This window comes from Lichenostomus cassidix, chromosome Z (assembly GCF_008360975.1).
Source record: "Lichenostomus cassidix isolate B80296 chromosome Z, HeHo_3.0, whole genome shotgun sequence".
NCBI lineage: Eukaryota > Metazoa > Chordata > Aves > Passeriformes > Meliphagidae > Lichenostomus > Lichenostomus cassidix.
Genome location: NC_139511.1, coordinates 731,073 through 750,574, shown reverse-complemented (window position 1 = coordinate 750,574; position 19,502 = coordinate 731,073). Strand labels below are relative to the sequence as shown.

The window sequence follows — 19,502 nt, the reverse complement described above, 5'->3', positions numbered from 1 at the left end:
TAATTATCCACACTTCCCTCAGCACTCCACCCCACTCATATCCTTCCTGACCTGGGTGACTTAAAAATAACCTTGAATCAAGAAAGAACATCAGGAAATATAAATGGAAATGGCAGCTGATCAACCCTTAATAAAAGGTACATGGCATTAAAGCAGATCAGGCACCTGGTCCCACTTGATATATTTAGAAAAGTCTAAACTCTGAAGTCACTTGGATTCAATAATCCACTGCTGTGAAATTGCATCAGGTAAAGGACAGGCATTCATTTTCTCTCTGAGATGTAAGAAATACCATTTATGTATTTTTACAAAGGTGGAGTTTGAATAAACAAACCCTCGCAATGCTGGGCTGTCCAGTTTTATATGTGTTCACCTTCAGCACCTGGTAGGAATTCCTCAAATATACCCCAGGGGCAGGAGATTCAATAAAATGAGTGAACAGCAGAGACAAGTGAAGGGCAAGGGGAAAATCAGAAAGAAAATGGGTAAAAAGTGACACACTGGAGCCAATGTGAGTCCTTTGACAGAGCATGAACATCACAAAGCTGAACAACAACTTCTCCCTCTGTGCTTCCACTCTGTAGCAACACAGCCTGAAGAAGATCCACAGTTGTTTCACATTTCCCAGGCCAGCAAAACTAAGTATTTTGAAAATATTGTTACTGCTCGGCACAAGGAGGATACAAAGGCAGAAAACCACTGAATTACAGATATATTCCAAGTAACTCAAGACAAGGAAAAAAGGCTTCAACTTGAGTTAGAAGCAGTTATATCACATTCTGTTCATTAGCACAAAAAAAATTTTAAGCTAAGTTTATTCTTGTTGCACAATTTTTCCTGCTACAATTTAAACGTGAGCCAAACCAGAATAACTACTTCAAATTTAAATCAGATGGGAAACGATTAAAAAGAAAACAACCTCACTCACCCCCCCAGCAAAAGAAAGAGCTGAAGTAGAAAATACAAGCCACATACATGGTGCACTAACACATGCATTAAAGACATAAAAAGCATATCACAAGCACAAAAAACAAGAAAGAGTTTTCAACTTTTTATTTTACGGTAAACTCTTAAGAATTCTGAATTTTTGTTATGGGTCTCAGAAACACATCAGCTAAGATGCTGAGCCAATAGTAAATTTCTTCCAGAAAGAAGACCAGACTGATCACTGCACAGCAACTTGAAACAATGTCCTGGCATATATATTTCTTTTCACACGTGATTCCACTTCCTGACAACAAGCAGAGAGGAAAATTTAAGAAAGCAGAGTGGGAAGCCTTGCTGATTTTCCTTACCAAAAAAAATTCCTACTCTTTGGGCCAACAGTCACGTCTTAGAACTCAATGTCCTGGGTGAAGGTTCAACATCATCCTGTATTGTCCTCAGGGCCTGGCTGCTCAGAGAGCTTCAGTCCATGACCTGCTGAAGGCCACCAGGCTGGTCAAGCATGGTTTCCCCCTGGATCCCCACTGACCATTCCAAATCACCATCACACCCTGATGTGTGTGGAAATGCTTTCCAGGAGGATTTTCCTCATCGCCTTCCCTGGCACTGCAGGGACAATGATGGTTCTGTGCTGCCCTGCACCTCCCTCACTGCAACCCCTGGGGATCTGAGGGATAGCTGCTCTCCTCCAGTCCTCAGGAACTTCTCCCTTTCACTATCACCACTCCACAGCTTTCAAGGTTCACTCAAGCAGAAAGTCTGGATGCCACTGGACTGCATTAGGAAATCATTAAAGATCATAGGAGGAATCAAAGTCAAACAGGTTTGTGGTCCTGAGTCACTCAAGAATTTACAAAATTCTGAATTTTTATATTACACCACAGTAATTTATAGAAAAAATTATCTGTTTTTACTGCATATAACTGTCAAATGCTGACATTATTGTAGGGTGGGCAAGCATAAATATCAAAACATATTGGGAAAGATGAGAGAACACATTTGAAAAAGGTGAGGTGCCTTACACTGCTCAGAATAAGAGGACTTGGTGGCTCACACTTCTCTACCTTCCCTGAAAACAGCAGCAGAAAGTCAGGATCTCTCAGCCAGGACAAGAAGAGATGTTCACACCAAGAAATAAAATGTGGTTGTACTGGAAGCTGCTGAAGCAGCTTCACAAAGAGGACTCAATGAGTTGGGGAAGCCATGAGAAAGGACACAAATGATGAACCAAGTCCCACACAGGTTCCTGGTTCTGCTCCTGCTCACCCTTGGGGTCATTTTCTGTCCCATGGGAGGAGCACAGCGACTGACCAACTCACCCAGAGCTCCCAGAACTGCACACCAGGCAGCCTGGAAGCACCACAGGAACATCTGTGGGGCAGAAACCAGGCCAGGGAGATCAATCAAAAGCAGTTTGAAACTTTCATGAGGTAAAGCCAATGCTGAAGGAAAAGGGTCAAAGACAGGGACACCAGAAAGACTAAGCCAATTTGTGAACAAATATATTACCCTGGCAGTGAATTTCAATTTTTAAAATACTTCCAAATTCACCTTTCTAACACACGTAGTATTAAGAGGACCTACTAAAATTACAAATAACTTATTCACAAAAGCTATATGAGAAATAGAAACTCTTTCCAATTTCAGCCAAGTGCATCGAAACCCAACTATCTGAAACAAAGCTGTACAGCTGAGGCCAGCAGGACTGGAGAGAACTTTTTGCCTGGAAGGACAAACCTGCAAGGTGCACCCAACAGATCCCATTGGCACAATTAAGCCATGGGATTAATTAAGCCACGAATTAGAGGAGGAGCAGCCCAGACACTGCAGTGGCATTGCTCAGGTTTGCCATGTGCTTTTCCCGTGTGCAGAAACTCACACAGGACATACACATTCACACAGCCTCCAAAAGGTAAAACTGAAATGATAAATCAAAGACATACTTGCAGAAAGTCAATGGACCTATTTGAAATCAGAGCTGGGAAGATACTTTATGTTTCTCCCTCCTTTCCACAGGAGGTAAATACATTTCTTTGTCTCACACAGAAGCACCTGGCATCACTCTCAGTCTGTCAGGTGTCTCTGGTGCCTCACTCCTTCACTGTTCACAGCCTGCTGAGCCCCAGGGCTGCAGAGCAGCATCCAGGGAAGATCCTCTCTCTCTGAATCATTTTAGCAGTGCAGACAGGGGTCTGGCAGGTCTGCAGCCCTGCTGGTGGCAGAGCTGTGCCAGGTCGCTGCGCATTGGGCTGGCAGTGCTGGACAGCAGCAGCCAGGGCTGCCCTGGGGCAGCAGTAATGCTCTTACGAAACTCCCATCTGCAGCAGCCAGCAAAGACAGCAGGGAAAACCTCACTCAGGGCTGCAAGCTTACACCTAGCACAGCAGGAAATCTGCACCAGAAAAAATTGCCTCTGTCTGGTTGTTTCCACAACCTAAGTTCTGGGTCAGAAAGCTTCATTCCTTACAAGCTTTTGTATGCAAGTTTCAAGTAGGTTTTTAGCTTGGGTTTTTTGGTGGATCCTATTTTTTGTTCTGTTTTGGGGTTGGTTTTTTTTGGTTTTGGCATTAGGTGGCAAAGCCAGGTCCAGAGAGGTGAGGAGAAACATTGTGGAGCTCCTTTCCCCCTGCAGCCCTTTTTCAGAGCATTCTCCTCCCAGGAGATCCTGGTTCAGCCCCACAGGTGAGTGAGACCTGCTCTGACTCCTGGCTGCACATCTCCCTGATCAGCAGAGCTCAGAAACTCCTTATCTCATGTGCTGTGACACCTCTCATTGCATCACTCACATGCTTCCCTCTAATTAACTCATTTACTGCCTCAACAGCCAGTAAGGTCAGAAGGAATTACTGCAGAAATGGTCAGCACAAAGCCCAGCAGGTCTGATGCAACTCACTCTGGGTGCCTCACAAGAAAAACCATTGACCTTTGGTTTTTAAGTGCCACTTTTATATTTTAACCACTGCATTCACAGGGATTGGTTCTGCATCTCAACATGCCTACCTCCTGTGCCAAGCTGGGTCCCCAAAACAAGGAGTGATTAATTGTCATATTAATCACAACCACAATTCTTGTCTGAACACTTTACAAGAAAGGAGGTCCTGGTATTTCTCTCAGCTATCACATCCTTGTTGGGCCAAGAGAGCTACAACTTCAAGAGCTCAGTGACACAAAACCAACACAAAAACCTGGCAAATCACACACACACAGGGCTCAGCACCATCAGCCTGATGTTCTGATCAAGCTCTGGGAATAGCAAACAATAATTCAGATATCAAATGCAACAGGGGATCACCTCCTGCATTTGGTGTCACTCCAGTGCCTTCCCTTCCAACACCTGCATGACCACTGGGATATTGCCAAGGCACATCTGCTGGATCCCCTCTGCCACTCCTTCTCCCATCAGCCTCCCAGGAGAGCTCTGCACTTGGCTCCCACATTTCTCATTCTCTCCCACAGATTTATTAGGAAGAAGCATTTTTAATAGTTCACTAAAATTGTTCTGAGTGCCCAACTGAAGAGAACACAACCAGTGCAAAAGAAGGTTGCAATTTTCTTGTCATGCCTGATCCCCCATGAATGCATAGGGTTAAAAATAAATTCTGATTCCATTCTGGAGGACACCAGAGACACCCTGTCAAAGATGCTGAACATGATCCCCACAATTCCAGAGAGGAATATAAAATCCTCAGCATCTGCTGAAACAGGAGAAACAACTTGTGTAAGGCAGAGGAAGTGAAATCAGAATGAAAAAGAATCAGTGGTCACCTGCAGCCATCCTAAATTTCCAGCAGGTGAGGACCCAGCATACTCCTGAAACATCAAAGAGAAAACAGCAATAGCATGGTGAGTTCCAGGATCCAGCATGGGAAATGTCAGAACAGATGCAAATATCTGGTTTGGGATGGAGTGACCAATTCTCCTGAGTGCACATTTCACTTCTGCACAGGTGAAACGTCTGCTCAGAGCTCATCATTGACTCACAGAATGCTAAACTGAGGGACAGCATTTCAAAATGCAGCATAATGATCTAAATATAAGGAATTAAGGCAATTCAATGAGCTTGCTGAGTTTAAAAGATTGCAAAGGGCACACTGCAGTGCAATGGAAATCTTGCAGTAATTCAAGAACTTGAATCATACTAGTTCAAGCCTGCAGAATAATCGCTCAGATAATTTCTGTTACTCAGCCATTCTATCACAGTCAAAAATCTCAAAAGGCAAAAAATGGACAAAAGTCACAGTTCCAGAGCACCATGAGAAAAAAGGAAAGAATATAAATCCAGATTTTTTTTCAATAGTTACAGCATTTACCTCTTAAAACACATTTTTTTTTTTAAATGATGTAGTGGAGTTTATCAGATCTGCCACAATGAAAAGAAATAAAATTTAAAAAAAACAAAAACCAAACGGGGGAGAAAAAAAAAAGAAAAAAACCAAAACACCACACTCTTGCAGAAGTAAAATTAAATATGATAATATAGCTCAGTTCAGAACTGGCAGTTTATAAACACTTGCTTAAAAAAACTGAGTTGGTTCTGAGCTCATGGCAAACACCAAAAGATACTGAAATGGCTGGATTGACTTGGGGAAGCCTCTGCTTCTATAAATACTGACTCTGTAGCTCAAACAGAAAACCTGATGGGATTGGTAAGTCAAAAAAAAAAAAAAGAAACACTGGGAGCTCAATTGCAAGCATATGTTCCTACACATTCAGTGCAGAGGCACAGTGTTAAAAAACTCATCCCTCGATCAATCCTCAGCATCAGCCATGGCTGGTAACAGAAAGAACTGGGAAGAGAACTCCCTAAAATCCTTCAGGAACAGAACAGGCAGTTTGTTCCTGAGCTCTAACCCAGCACTGAGCCACGTCCAGCTGGCTACCAGTCTGCTAAAAAAACATGGGGAAAAAATCAATTTCAAAAGTTAAATCAAGTCAAATTAAGATAAATGAAGTACAATTATTCAGTTGATTAGGGACTGAGCTGCTATTTCTGTGCTCAGAATTTGCTTTCTACATATCTCCTCTTACATCTGAGGAACCATACAGATTAAGCCAAATTGATGCAACTCCATCAACAAAGGAGACAAAATGAGTAGTAGCATTGACTATAAGACAGGTGGAAGAACAAAATTCATGCTGAACTGTTCCAGTGCTTTATTTGAAATACAATTTGAGTGTTCCCATCAGCACCAGGAGCTGCTCATGGTCACCTTGCCCATCCCTGCTGTGCGGGCTGAGGCTGGGGAAGGATTGTGTGACATTTTTGGTCTCTGTGCTCTGGGATTCTGCATTTCCCAGTAAGGTCTAACCTGAGCTTCCTCTCACTCAGCCACTGACATTTCACCTGTTAGCTAAAAGGATTTCCCAGCAACCCCACAAATAAGCCCTTGCCAAATGTCATTTGCCTTGGGATCTAATTATCATCCAATAACTTAATTACAGATTATGCACTTTTGTTAGAGCACACTGCAATATTTCAGGATTTTACAACACCTCACAGGGAAATGCTGAGGATTTCACCCCATGCTGTCTCTTCAATAAAACTGTCTCACCAAAATCTTATTACCCTGAGTTCCAATGTCCTTTTAATTACTGCCCAAGACACCCAGCTGGGCTCTCTTTCTGCCTTTGCCCCCAAGGGAGACCAAGAGTCAAGAACAGAAAGCAATGGATCAGGCTCAGGCTCCTGACCAAAGTCACTTGATGTGGATTAAGGCTGCCAAGGTTTAATATTAAACTATTAAATGTCATCAATATCCTCCAAGCCATGTCTGTGGGGATTTAACTCACCTTTCAGGAGGAAGGCATGTCAAAAATAAACTACACCTCCCTGTAACTCAATTAATCAGCTGTGCAGGTTCCCCACATTCACACAGCTACAAACTGCCCATTAGGCCACAGGACAGAAGAAACATATGTTTTCAAGAGTTAGGGGGAAATATCTAAATTGTGGCAAAACAGCAGTAAGTATGGCTGTGAGATTTCCTTGTTGTTCTCTTTATTCACAAAATGTGCTCACTACTAAGCAAACACAAAACATTTATCAAAGAGCAAAGCTCAGTCCCTGGATAGATCACAGGGGGGGTTGCTTGTTTTGGGGTTTGGGTTTTTTTGTTTATTTGTTTGGGTGGGGTTTTTTTTCAATTGTTGTCTTTTTTTCTGACCTGTTGCCTTAGGTCAGAGGGAAAATTCACTGTAAATTCACTTTTCAGTTCCTCACAGAGAGAAAGAGGCAACCCTTGGCTGCAGCTCACCTGAAGCACAGCACCAGGGACTCACTTTCTGTCACCCCACACACCAACCAGAACAGCTGGGATTTTGGAATTTATCTGGGGAATGTGCCCAAAACTGTGCTGTCCTGTGGCACTGACTGAGGGACAGCAGGGAAACAGGGATAACCTGGGAAGGGGAACAGGAGCAGCTCAGCCCAAGGCTGTCTTCATGTGAGAATCCTTCAGAGACTCTGCCATGAGAAGATCTTACAAAAACATTAACCCCAAGAGCACTAACAGCCATCTTCTTTCATTAACTCCTCCTGTTGAAGGTAGTCTGGTAAAAAAAGACAACAAACAAAGAGTCTGGAGAAAACAGAAACACATGCTGCTTTTTTTTTTCTTTGTCAGACACTGATAAGAAAAGTTCATCTATTATTTTTTAATTGATACAGAAAATTTCTGAAGCATGGTGATGTCTGGTGCACCTTTCACTGGAACATCACAGGGAGTCACCTGCCCACATGCAAGCACTAAGATTTATGGACAACACACTTATGAACACCTGAAGGTGCCAAAAACTCCCACTTCTCAGCCATCTGTGACAATAACCAGGCAAAGGACACTGAGCAACGCACAGGGGGGTTGCCCAAAACAAGTGATTATCTTCTAATTAATTATATCTTCATTTTTAAAAATCCCCTTTAAGGCCTGTTGCTGGGTTATACATACATTAAAGGAGCTGAGAGGTGCAGCAAAAGCTGTTGTTGGCATCTGCCAAGGATTGTGTGTGAAACAGAGAGGCTCCAAGCCCCACAAAATCACTGTGTCCTCTACGAAATCAGAGCTACAGTAGGCAGGAAAAAATTCAAATGATTGGATTCTGTTAATCTGTGGGGACATGGACTTAATACTGCATTTAATTTTGCTAAGTGGGAGGAAGATTATTGCAGGCAAGATACAAAGAATATCTCTGCTCCAATCATGTAACATTTACAACCTTAAATACTCTACGACAGTTATTAATAACAGCACCAGAACATTTCCATGTATTCAATGCACAGTTATGAAAGAAACTAAACATACAGGCCTCCTCCCAATGAAGACAATAATAATAATGATAATATTTACATTCCTCTATTCACTTGTTCCCAATAGTATTAAAAAAAAGTATCTGTGAACTTGCTGGATAGCAAGTACCAATCTCCTGGTATTCACTGCAAAAAGCGTAATTTGGGGCATTTTGCTTGACTTTTGAAAGAGTCTAACACCCCTCAGTGAGACAAAACCATGCTCCTTCCAGAGTTTTGAAAGAAAAGCTGAAGCTCATTGTCATCAAGTTTCTCAGTGCCACATGGAAGGACTTGCTGGGAGCTGCACTTGTTTACAACCCACAATTCCCACAGGAAGAAGAGTTTAACTAATATCAGAAGTGTTCTGCATGTAGTATTTCCATGTCCTAATTTGCTCCTTTGAAACTCAGCTTCTTCCACATTGTTATGCTTTCAATAAATCTATGTCTTCCTTTTTTGTCTGAAATGTGAAATCAGAGTGTACAGCAACACCTGTTCGCTGTTTACAAAAACTATTCTAAAATCAAAGGGAGATCAAAACACTTTTCTTTAAAAACAGAAATTCCCTCTGCAGATCATTTAGTATATGCAGCACACTCAGTTTGATCACACATTTGCAGAATATCAATTGATTCACTTTCTATGCAGTCATTATTGACAGGTTCTGTACTATTAACAGATTTTCCTTTGAAGAAAACATCCTTCTGAAGGAGAAAAATACTAAAATGTTAACGGAAAAGACAAAATAAATACATTTTGCCATTGCAATTGCTTTTCAAGCTCTTAATACTGCAATACTAGAGCAAATCTCATTAAGACATTTGGCATCTTCCACAGAATGGTGGTTCCTGTAATACTTTAACATCACTTCATGATGGGCTGGAAGGGCCTAGCAGCACCAGCAGGGGTGAAATGTGTCATTGTCCAGCAGCTGGGATTGCTGGGACAGGGACACCACACCTGGACACATCTGCTGGCCAAAATTCTGTGTCCTGGGTGGGACAGCACAGCCCAACACTCCTCCCACCCAGCTCTGGTAACTCACATTTTCACCTGGCACATGACTTGACAATCAATCCCCAAACAGCTGGAAACCAACCCTGCAAGGATCTGCAAGTTAGGAAAACAAAATCTCTCTGTCCTACAAGCATTTTCAATAATCTTTATTACATAACTTGGAGAAAATGCATTGGTTTTTCAAATATCCACTCACAGTATGCTGATGAAGTCCTCTTGAGTGATTAATTCTTCCTTCTCTCCCTCATTTGTGTAATTCTACAGCACACATCACTCAAATGTCTGAGTTGCTCAGGTAAATAAAACCCAGACTAAAGGAGATAATAACTTTTTTCTTCTCTTCCTTTTTTGGAGAAGAGAGATCTGAATCTTAAAAAAAAATGCCATAGAGCTTCCCTTTTTTTTTTTTTTCCTCATGCCATTAATACATTTGTGTGGTGAAATCAATGCAAATTAAATCTACACAGTATTTTTACACTGCCAGGAGTTAGCATGTGCAACACTGAGTTTTTATTATCATCTGACTGAAGTGAATTTGACTGCCTCTGTTAATAAACTGAAGGTTCGTGGTTTATTACTTTACACCTTTAAGAATATGCGCACATTTTCCAAATGAAAAAGACAGTTTAATTTTAAAATCTTGCTCTTTTTTCTTGTGATGGATCAGTTTTAGTCACTGAGGGAATTTCCTGCACACCTTAGCAAAGATTTGTGTCTTCATGCATATAAAAACAAAGGTGCACTTTAATGAGTAAATATCTGTAAAAGCTACTAACACTCAAAAGCTTTTAATAAAGCTTTGGATCAAGCAAGAGGTGAACAGGAAAAGATACTTTCACATGATCTGCCTTGAAAATTCAAACTAGCATCCCATGAAAAAAGAAAATAAGCATTCTTCTGCATCTTTAATAGCAGTCTGCTCTTCTTGAAAACACCAACATGGTTGATGTTTGAAGCAATAAAAGCTCAGCTTCCTGCCCTGTAATTATTACTGGATGTAATTATGGCCAACTCGTTCATCACTGTAAAGCACAACTTAAGGCTCCCAGAGAATAGATATGGGAAGGATTTGTTTTCATGCAGTTCTCTCAGTCTCTCAGTGGTAGTTTAACAACATCACTGATGAACAAGTGTAGTAAGGCAATGTAAAGCAGACAGGGCAACATCCATGTTCAATTTCACCTGGGGATCCTGCAGTGCTCCGTTTACAATGCTACAGAAACATTCCTCAAAGCAACAAGCAAGAGCTGAAGGGTGAACATGACACAACTGCAGCCACCCCAGCTCCCCAAAGTTCCCTCACTTCACCATGGAACATCCGGAGGCTGCCTAAGCACACCAGGATTATTTCTGTGTGGGAAGAAAACTGCAAATATGAGACAATGTTCTGAGCTCTGCTTGCAAAGTTAGCACTCCAGAAAACTCAGAGATGTGCTGGGTTTCAGAATGTGGCTTTGGTGTGTGTCACTCTCTCACAGCCATGAGGAAACACCTGCAGACAGCTCAAAACCTCGCTCCCTGCAGCCACCCAGCCTTCCCAGGGCAGGCAGACACCTGCTGGGCTTCTCCCGTCCAGGGGAAAGGCACCACATTCAAACATTTCCAACAGGCACCAAGTGAGAGCGAGAATTCAGATGAGGCAACAAGAGGCATGTGGTTAAGATAGCGATCTCTCTCCACGCCGAGCAACTACAGCGTCCTTCCCTTGCGGGTTATGTAATCCACGAGAGTATTTAACCACTCGCTGGTGTGACACATGCATGTCAGCCCGATCAGCTCCGGGCAGGATCAGCTGGGCCGCCGGCGGCCGGGGGCGGGCAGGAATTTGGCAGCTCAGGGGCCGAGAGTGGTCACCCCTCTGGGGAAGGAACCCACCAGAGCCTTCAGCTCCCTCTCCCCCCGGCAGCCAGGCAGGACCTGGCTCGGGCGCTGTGCCACATTTCTATCCCGAGCACGGTCCTGACAACACCTGCCCGGCCAGGAGCCTTCCCATGCTGTGGGATGTGGCAGCCACCGCGCAGATCAGGGCAAGGGCTCGCCCCGGCAGCACAGCCACCTGCCCGGCTGTCACACGCGTCCCCAAGGGAGACTGAGCCTGTTTTTCCCCGGAGCCATGGCGGGGAGAGGCGGCAGCGCCACAGGGAAAGGCTCAGTGACTCCTCAGAGTGCCCCTGTGCTGCTCCGGGACTTTGGCCCCTCGCCCCCGTGTGTGCTGAGTTTGCCGAGCCATGTGTAGCTGCACGGCACTAGTGTTGGCATCAGGGTGGCTGAACACCTGCTCTAGAGGTGCTACTCTCCGGGCACCTCACTGACACTCGGCGTGCTGTCGCTGGGGGGAAACAGGAAAGAGTCAGGGGGCACGAAGAGTCACCGGGAGGACACAGAGCACCGTGCGGCGGCGGCGGCTCTCCCCGCGCCCCGAGCCGCGCAGCTCCGGCGGGGCCGGGCCGGGGGCGGCACCCGGGGGATGCGGGGGGCGGCCCGGCTGTCCCTCCCCGCCTCCCCTCCACCCCCGGGGCGCGGGCAGAGCCGCCGGGGCGGTACCTGCTTGTCCAGCGCGGCATCCTTGGCGCTGCCCGCGGCGCATCCCTTGGGCGCGGGCACCCGCTCGCAGTTGCAGCCCTCCAGCATGTACATGCCGGCGGGCCGGGCGCTCTGCTCGCCCTCGAAGTAGAAGAGCACGTTTTGGTAGAGGGCGAACCACTTCTCGTGCCAGCGGTTGGTCTCCGCCGTCTTCTTGCTGAGGTAGCCGCGCTTGGTGCCCTCCTTGCGGGCGAGCAGCGCCAGGTACAGGGCGTGCCCCTCGTTGTACCGCACGCTCTTCTGCATGGTGCCCGGAGCCCGCGGCCGCGGCGCAGCCTCGCCGGGCGCTCACGGAGCAATTCATGGGCTCCGGCACGCACCGACGGGGCGGCCCCGGCCCCGCGCCCCGCCCGAGCGGCCCCGGCCCCCGCCCCGCCCCGCCCCGCGCCGCCTCCCACCGCCCCAGGCACCGGCGGCGGCGGCGAGCGGCCCCCCGGGCGCTGACGTGGGGGATCAGCCGTAAATCCGCTTTGGAGAGCGATTTAAAGAGCAAAGTCGCCGCCGCCGCAGCGCCCGGGTCCCTGCCCCCCCTCCACCCTTCCCCCTCGCTCCATCCCTGCATCCCTGCGCTCCTCCATCCCTGCATCCCGCCGGGGCGGATGGAGGCGGGCAGCGGGAGCCCAGCGGGGCACCGGGCCGGGAGACCCGCGGGCAGCGCAGGGCTCGGCCGGGCCGGCAGCCGCGGGGTGGTTTGGGGCTGCCCCGCGGTTTCTCGATAGTTTCCGCCTTTCCCATTCTTCGAGCGAAAATCTTGGAAAGCGGCCGGGCCGGGCGAGCGCTGCCGCCGGAGCCTGGAACTTGGCTTTCGAGCTGTGGCGAAAGAATTAAAGCGAAAGGCAGCAGAGAAACACAAGTGAAACAAGAGAAACCCGACACTTTTAAACTGAGATTCACGCTGAGAAAGGGCCGGGGCAGAGTCTCGGGTCTCACCCCGGGGAACCTCAGCCCCGCGCGTCCTTGGGCAGCGCCGTGCCGGACACTGCCGTGCCGGACACTGCCGTGCCGGACACTGCCCCGTACGGGCTGCGGCGCGGCTCTGGCGAGTGCGGGGCTCGCCTGCCGCCAATGGGACCATTTATGGATCCCAAAAGGCGGCTGCGGCAGGAGGCACCGCGGGCGGACACCGCCGGAGGAGAGGAAGGCTCGCACATTCCGAAAAGAGCATCTTCCAGAGTTAGGAGGGTGCATTTTCACACCGGGCTAGTGGGAATGGCAGCAGGTGCGGTTTGGCTCCCGCACTCAGCACGGTGAGACCTGCACACCGTAATTATAGCAAATAAACTTTGGCCAGGGAGCTGGCATCGAGAATTGTTTAACATAAAACACAGCAATAGGAAATCTCTACCAACTAGAGCACACTGCACCTTTAATTTAACAACTTAAACTTCCTCTTAAGGTCCTTTTAGGAAAAGCCTTTTGGAACTCTTTCATTTGAAAATGTATTTCGCATGTGTTGCTTTCACTCTCTTTTGCTTTACTGCATCTTAGGAGTAAAAAAGAAAAAAAGAATGAAATTGTGGAAGTTACAATATTCAGTATCGCTGTATAACGCACAGAATGAGTTTGAAAATATTCCCTGTGTGATCTGTGTCAGCAGTTGAGGGTTTGAGTATTACTTGCAGGAACTCCGGACCCATGCAGGGTTGCAAGGCTCTCATCTTGTCAACAGACCATTTTGTACTGGAAAAAAACAAACAGATACACAAATCCTGCTGGAACTGGCTTAGTTTGCCTTGTGTCTTCACACAGTGAAATGTGAGCTTAGCACATCATGCCCAGGGAAATGCAGGCTTGGACAAGGCTTGGCCACCAGCTGGAATATGTGGAAGGACTTGTGTCCATCCATCCTGGGCGCTGGATGGATGGATGGATGGACACAACATCCACACCTGCCTCTGCTGATGCCTCCCTGCCTGTTCCTCTCAGTCAGGGCACCAATTCCCTGTGTAAAATTCCATGGAATGTCGTGTCCCTGCATGGAAGCAAATGGCAAGGCTGCCAAAGCAGGGGGAGAAGCAAAGTGCCACCCAAAGGAGCGTTCAGACATTTGACACTCAGGGAACAGCTGGAGCTCTCCAAAACAAGCACGTCGTACATCATGCTGAAATCCTATAGCAAGAGCCCATGTTTGCCAAGATAAAGTTGCAGGCTTTTGTCCCAGGTTACGTAATTTGTACTTTAATAAGGCTTTTGCATAAATCACAAATGATCACACATCATCTATTCCATCACATCACCTAAGACACACAGAAAAAAATAAATGACAGTAGTTAAATTTTATCTGTAAAGAAAGAAAGAGAGGGCTTTCTTTGACTACATCATTTTCTCCTAGACATGCAGGCATTTTTCCTGAGCTGAAAATGTTGAATGTGTCATTGCACAGCAATCTATAGGAACTAAAAGAAGTGTAACATTCCTGTTCTCTACAGTGAATGCTGTTTGTGTAACCATCAGTTTATCCTTTATTGCTCAAGTATAATTTAGTTCTCTCAATTATATTTTCTTTATTATTTGATTATTAGTATACAAGGACCACCTCCTTTTCATTGCTTTAAATATCTACTACATACATATGAATGTATAGCTAATTCTAGCTAATACAGCTAAATGTATATGTATATATATGTGATTTTTTTTTAAATCTTCATTATCAACGTTTAAGATGGGGTTGTTTGTGCTTTTTAAAAAAGGAATTCTAGGCCAAATTCATATGTATGAACATGATTGAGTTATATGTGCAAACAGATGTAAGGGAATCTGTGGATGTAATTTATTCCACAGGGCTCTGAGGAAAAGAACATACAGATAAGCACACTGTTTTACTTTATTTTATATCTTAATCTTCATTTCATTGTATTTTAATTCCAGAGGATTCATTTTTAAAACCATGTTCCCAAGTGTTGCCATGGTAGGTCCCAAGGACCTCACTGCAGAACCATGGTGAAAAGTTGTAGTCCTGTATCAGCAGAGATAATTTGACCCAATTAGCTTCATTTAACCTGAAATTTCCTTTGGGAAGTAGTCCATTGCAAGGTGTTCAAAGATGTCATAAATAGGGGAACAGGATAGTGGAACTTCTGAATCTGATACTTTGAAGTTACCCTGGGAGTCTGGGGGACAAGTTGGCAAGTTGTCACTCCTGTGGGTGACAGGAAAATCTGCTTTAGAGAAACCATGTATAATGTAGGCCTCTGTTCTAAAAAACACTTTAGAAAAAATACCATGAATGTAATGGTAATAAAAATTGATTAAAGCAATGGAAGAAAATTTGCTATGCTATCATTTTTATGTCTAGATTCATGTACATGTGCCCTATGTTTTCATACATACTTTCTCTATGTTTTTGCATATTTATTTGTCACTAAATTATTATTTGCATTTTCATATCAAATACAAAACAATTTAGCAAAGGTTTTGAACAGCTGTGACAATAATTTATGGGGAAAACACACAGTTTCACTAAGAATGTTCCCAGTGTCTCCTCTTAGAGATTGTTTGAAAAGCAGAACTGAACCAATATCTTCTCTGTAATTTTACTCAAGCACTGCTGCTGATCTAATTGTTTACTCTTCGAGGCATAGAGTGCAACTTGGCTACTTGAAAGGTATTTGTAATATTCAGCTAAGATTCAGTTATCTGATAAAGCTGGGAAATTTTGAAATACATACTATACATTACTGCCATAGTAAGTTCTGAATATCTTGCAGATAACTTTGGGCTTAATACAGCTGATGATGTCATTTGAGACTTAATGTTCCTCTTTTTTGGAGACATTTTTGGGGGGAATTGTTTAACCAATTTTAAGTCATTGCATCTGCCACAATGGTAATTAATTCCTCATGGGCTTGCTTGTGGCTGCACACACTCCTCAGTGGCGTGGCAGAGGTGGTGACACAGGTGTGTGTGAGATTCCCTCCATCAGGAATCTCAGCCCAATACTCAGTGGGAGATGCAGCAGAAGGCAGACAACTGCACAGCATTTACCTGTTATGCAGGTGAGGATATCATCATCATCACCATCATCATCATGACCATTGTCACCATTTTTTATGATCATGCCTTAACCTCGTAGTGCAAAATGCTGCAAAAACACAGGGAAACCCTCCAAGCCAGGAGCTACTGAGTCTAAGCACAAAAGATCAGATGCCTAGAGCCAAGAAAGAAGTACAGGGACTACATGCTGCCCTTTGTGACAGGCAGCATCCCGAGGACACAGCTGGTGTATTTGCTGCTGGCATTTTGGGAGAAGAATAGCTAAATAAGGTTACAGAGGGACTTTTGAAAGAAACAGTTCGGTGTGTCTGCGGAGGGCATTGGTGAGTTCTTGCCTGTGGTCAAGGACAGCATGAGAAAATACAAAGGGCTATTGAAAAGAAATGAGGAAAGAAAATGCGTGGCAGAAGGTGTCTCACAGCCAGGCTGGAGAAAATCAAAAGCAGAAGGGGAAAGAAAAAAAGAGAAAAGCTGGAATCAAGGGACTCAATTAAACTGAAGAAATACCACAAGTTAGGCAGGAGGCAGAGGCAAGTGGGCTGAGGGAGAACTGAGCCTGGCTGGCAGAGTGATGGTAATGAGAGCTCGGTGGGTAAAGAGCAGAGGAAAACAGCATGAGGGAGCAAGGGTGGGAGTGGCTGGGCTTGGAGGAGACAGGGGCAGAGCAGGGAGGAATGGGGCAAGGTGGGCAGGGAGTCCTGGAGAAGTAAAGCTGGGAGCCAAGGCATGAGATTCCTGTGTGCTTCAAAAGGCTGAACCCGCAGGTGGAAATAGCTGGAAAATGCCCCCTGAGCTGCTGGGAGTGAGAACAGGACTCTGGAACAGGAGGAGAGGAAGCTAACACACGGGCAGATTGAGGAGTTTGGTGGGCAATAAACGCGAGGGAAAGGGGAGGGTCGTGCAGGGTCAGCCCCGCACAGCTCATCAGGGGAAAGGATTAGATCGAGGGTGATGCTGGGAGAGAAAGTGGCATTTCAAATGTGGAAACGCTGATAGTCCAAATCAGCACTGAAATCACATGGGGAAGAAAAGACAGCAGCTTTGCTCCTTAAGCCTGTTTTCAGCTGGTTCCTTTTCAGCAAAGGTTTGCCAGATGGGATTAAAATGGAAGAGCCAGGATTCAGCTTGTTGACCAGACATGTTAATTAAAAGCTCCGGAACTATTTTATTTAATACAGATGCAACAAGCATTAGCTAAGCACTAAATGCAAAATATAGTAGCAACAATGCTTTAAAACTTTATTCACGTGGCTAAATTTTCATATTGAGACACGCACTCACTTGTTGGAAATACAGCTGTCAGACCTGAGCCCTGACTTTTAAAGTTAGTAGAGATTACTCCCTTGTCCCCTACTCCGGGAGCTGTGTAATGAGAATTTCACAGACCCTGTGATTAGTGTGGTGTCCTTAAGGAGGGTATTGTCCTACAGCTCACACATTGCTAAAGCATGAAACTGTCTCGACGTTCTGGGGAGATATCTGAAATTAGTGCTCTCAGTGTTCCAAAGGCATTGGCGTGTCCTAACACAGATTATTTCATAACGTTCTCCAAATGTGGGTCGGGAGAGGCAGTGTGATGGCTGAGCTCCTGAGAGCAAGGCGATCAGCAGACACTGGGCTGTGATTGCCCTCAGTTTCACAAAGCCCTTGGTAACTGGGAAAATGGCTTTAGAATTAAAAAGACATAGCAGGGTAAGATTTCCTGTATTTTTTTCCTTATTCCATGTGAACTGAGTATAAATGCAAATCACTCTTTGCTTATTCTGTCAAGATACTCTCACATATTGGCATAGAAATAGGAAAAATGTGTAAAATATTAAAGCACTCTCATTTCTTGGGAAAAAGTAAGCCCCACAGATTGGAAGAAAGACACAGAGAGCACAGCGGGTGCCATCTGGAATAAGTAAGTAACCCTGGGAAGAAATTGCGATGTTTACAAGGCCTGATGCTGATACAGAGAATTCTCTCCATCTGGCACGAAGCCTGCAAATAATCTGCCACAGGGGTGCATAATTCAATAGAAACAGGTTTGATAATCTACAAGTTGCATTCCCCATAGAAACCCTGAAAGAAACATTTACTGTATTATGCAGCTGAGCAGCTTCTCACTGCACCCGACTTGGAGGGCAGGCAGACCCAGGAACCATAAAAATGGGATTTATGGCAAATGGGATCCACTGCTCTCCTACAGAAATCAAACATTGCAGGGCACCCACATCCCCTCAGGATGGTGTGAAAATCCCAGACAATGGCTTCACAGGGGAACATTGCATTTATTTTTGATACAGATGCAATATACTGAAAATCATTTTAATGAATCTGTTCAGATGCAGCTGGGACTGTACAAACGCCTGGAGAAAATGTGTGTAACAGCAGGGAAAAAATAATCTTAAAAGGCTGTAGGCAGAGCAGCCCTGACAACAGTGATCTGAGCCAATGTTATCACCCCTCACATGCAAGCAAAGATACACCAAACAACATCTTGTTTAACAAGAGCAAAGAAATTGAGTTTCACTTCAGTCCCTCCTTATTTTGGTGATTTCTGGGCAGTTGGGAAGTCCATACCAGGTGTCTGTAATTGCTGAGCCACTGTTGATAATGTACATTCTTCCTGCTCATTTATGATGTTCACATTCTTAGCTGAAAAGCTTTGTAGCTGCTTGGGAGGTGTGGGTTGTAATTTTCTGGGCGGGGGGGACAAGAGGAAAAAAGTGGAAAAATAGCTCAGAGAAACATAATTTTTAAAAAATCAACAATATCTATCTGCAATTATATCAATATCTAACATAAAATTTGTAATTTTGTCATTATTAGTAGAATACTTTCCAGGGCAAAAGTATATTAATTGCATTTCACATTTATGCATATATATTTTTTAAACAGAACACAAAAAAAAGCATTGATTGTACTTGTCAGAAAGCCGCTGCTGTTACATGCTAAAATGAGCAAAGGCCTGAATCCATATCAAAACACACTTGGTATTTTTAATGCAGAAATATAATGTAATTCACAAGTAGGTTCCTCTAGAAAGTAAGTAGGAATATAAAATTAAAAATAATTTCCCCATGTAAAATGATAAAAATTGTGTTCACTCCTTTATTATCAGGATTGTTTTGTCTTCTTGGGTTGTTGAATTGTTTTGAATGTTAGCACAACCCTTTTGTTAAACACTGGTGGTTGCAAGGTGAGCTGAAAACTGTATTTATTCCAATATGATGTCCCATTTGATTGCTCAATAATAAAGTTAGCTTGTTAATATTCAAGGATTTTGAGTGAGATTACTCACTGTTTGAGTGTTGCTTTTTTTCACCGAAAAAGAGGTAACATGAAAATACTTCTCTTGATGAGCTGTACTGTTTCTGTTTCTCACTATGGTATTTAATGGCTTTGGGGAAATAATTCTAAATTTCTGACATGTGTAGGTACATGGATCAGATACAGCTATTGCATAGTAGTTCTGTCAGATATTAAGAAAGGCTAATTAGATAGTGCCTTAGAGTATTGTCAGGAAGAGTAAAAAATATCCGGAATTAACACATCCTATAAGCACAGGAGCCCACAGCACAGGAAAAACAAGAATGTGCAGGAACCCCAAAAAGTGTTTTCCAATACTCGAGAACAAATGGATGAGGGAAATTGTATTTCTCAAAAATTTTCCCCATTTTGAGGGAGAATACGT

At 44.5% G+C, this 19,502-nt stretch overlaps 1 protein-coding gene across 4 annotated transcripts in view; it reads right to left on the bottom strand.

The window, feature by feature from the left end:
- The window catches only part of RASGRF2 (Ras protein specific guanine nucleotide releasing factor 2), a 112,473-nt gene extending 100,307 nt beyond the window's left edge, over positions 1-12,166 (bottom strand). For 3 of the 4 annotated variants that reach the window (XM_085043576.1, XM_085043578.1, XM_085043579.1), the window contains exon 1: positions 11,792-12,166. In XM_085043576.1, the coding sequence (XP_084899702.1) occupies positions 11,792-12,076 (285 nt within the window). In that variant the 5' untranslated portion in view covers positions 12,077-12,166. The remainder of the gene's footprint in view (positions 1-11,791) is intronic. The other variant, XM_085043577.1, reaches the window with a different exon arrangement.
- Positions 12,167-19,502: the final 7,336 nt, after the last annotated feature.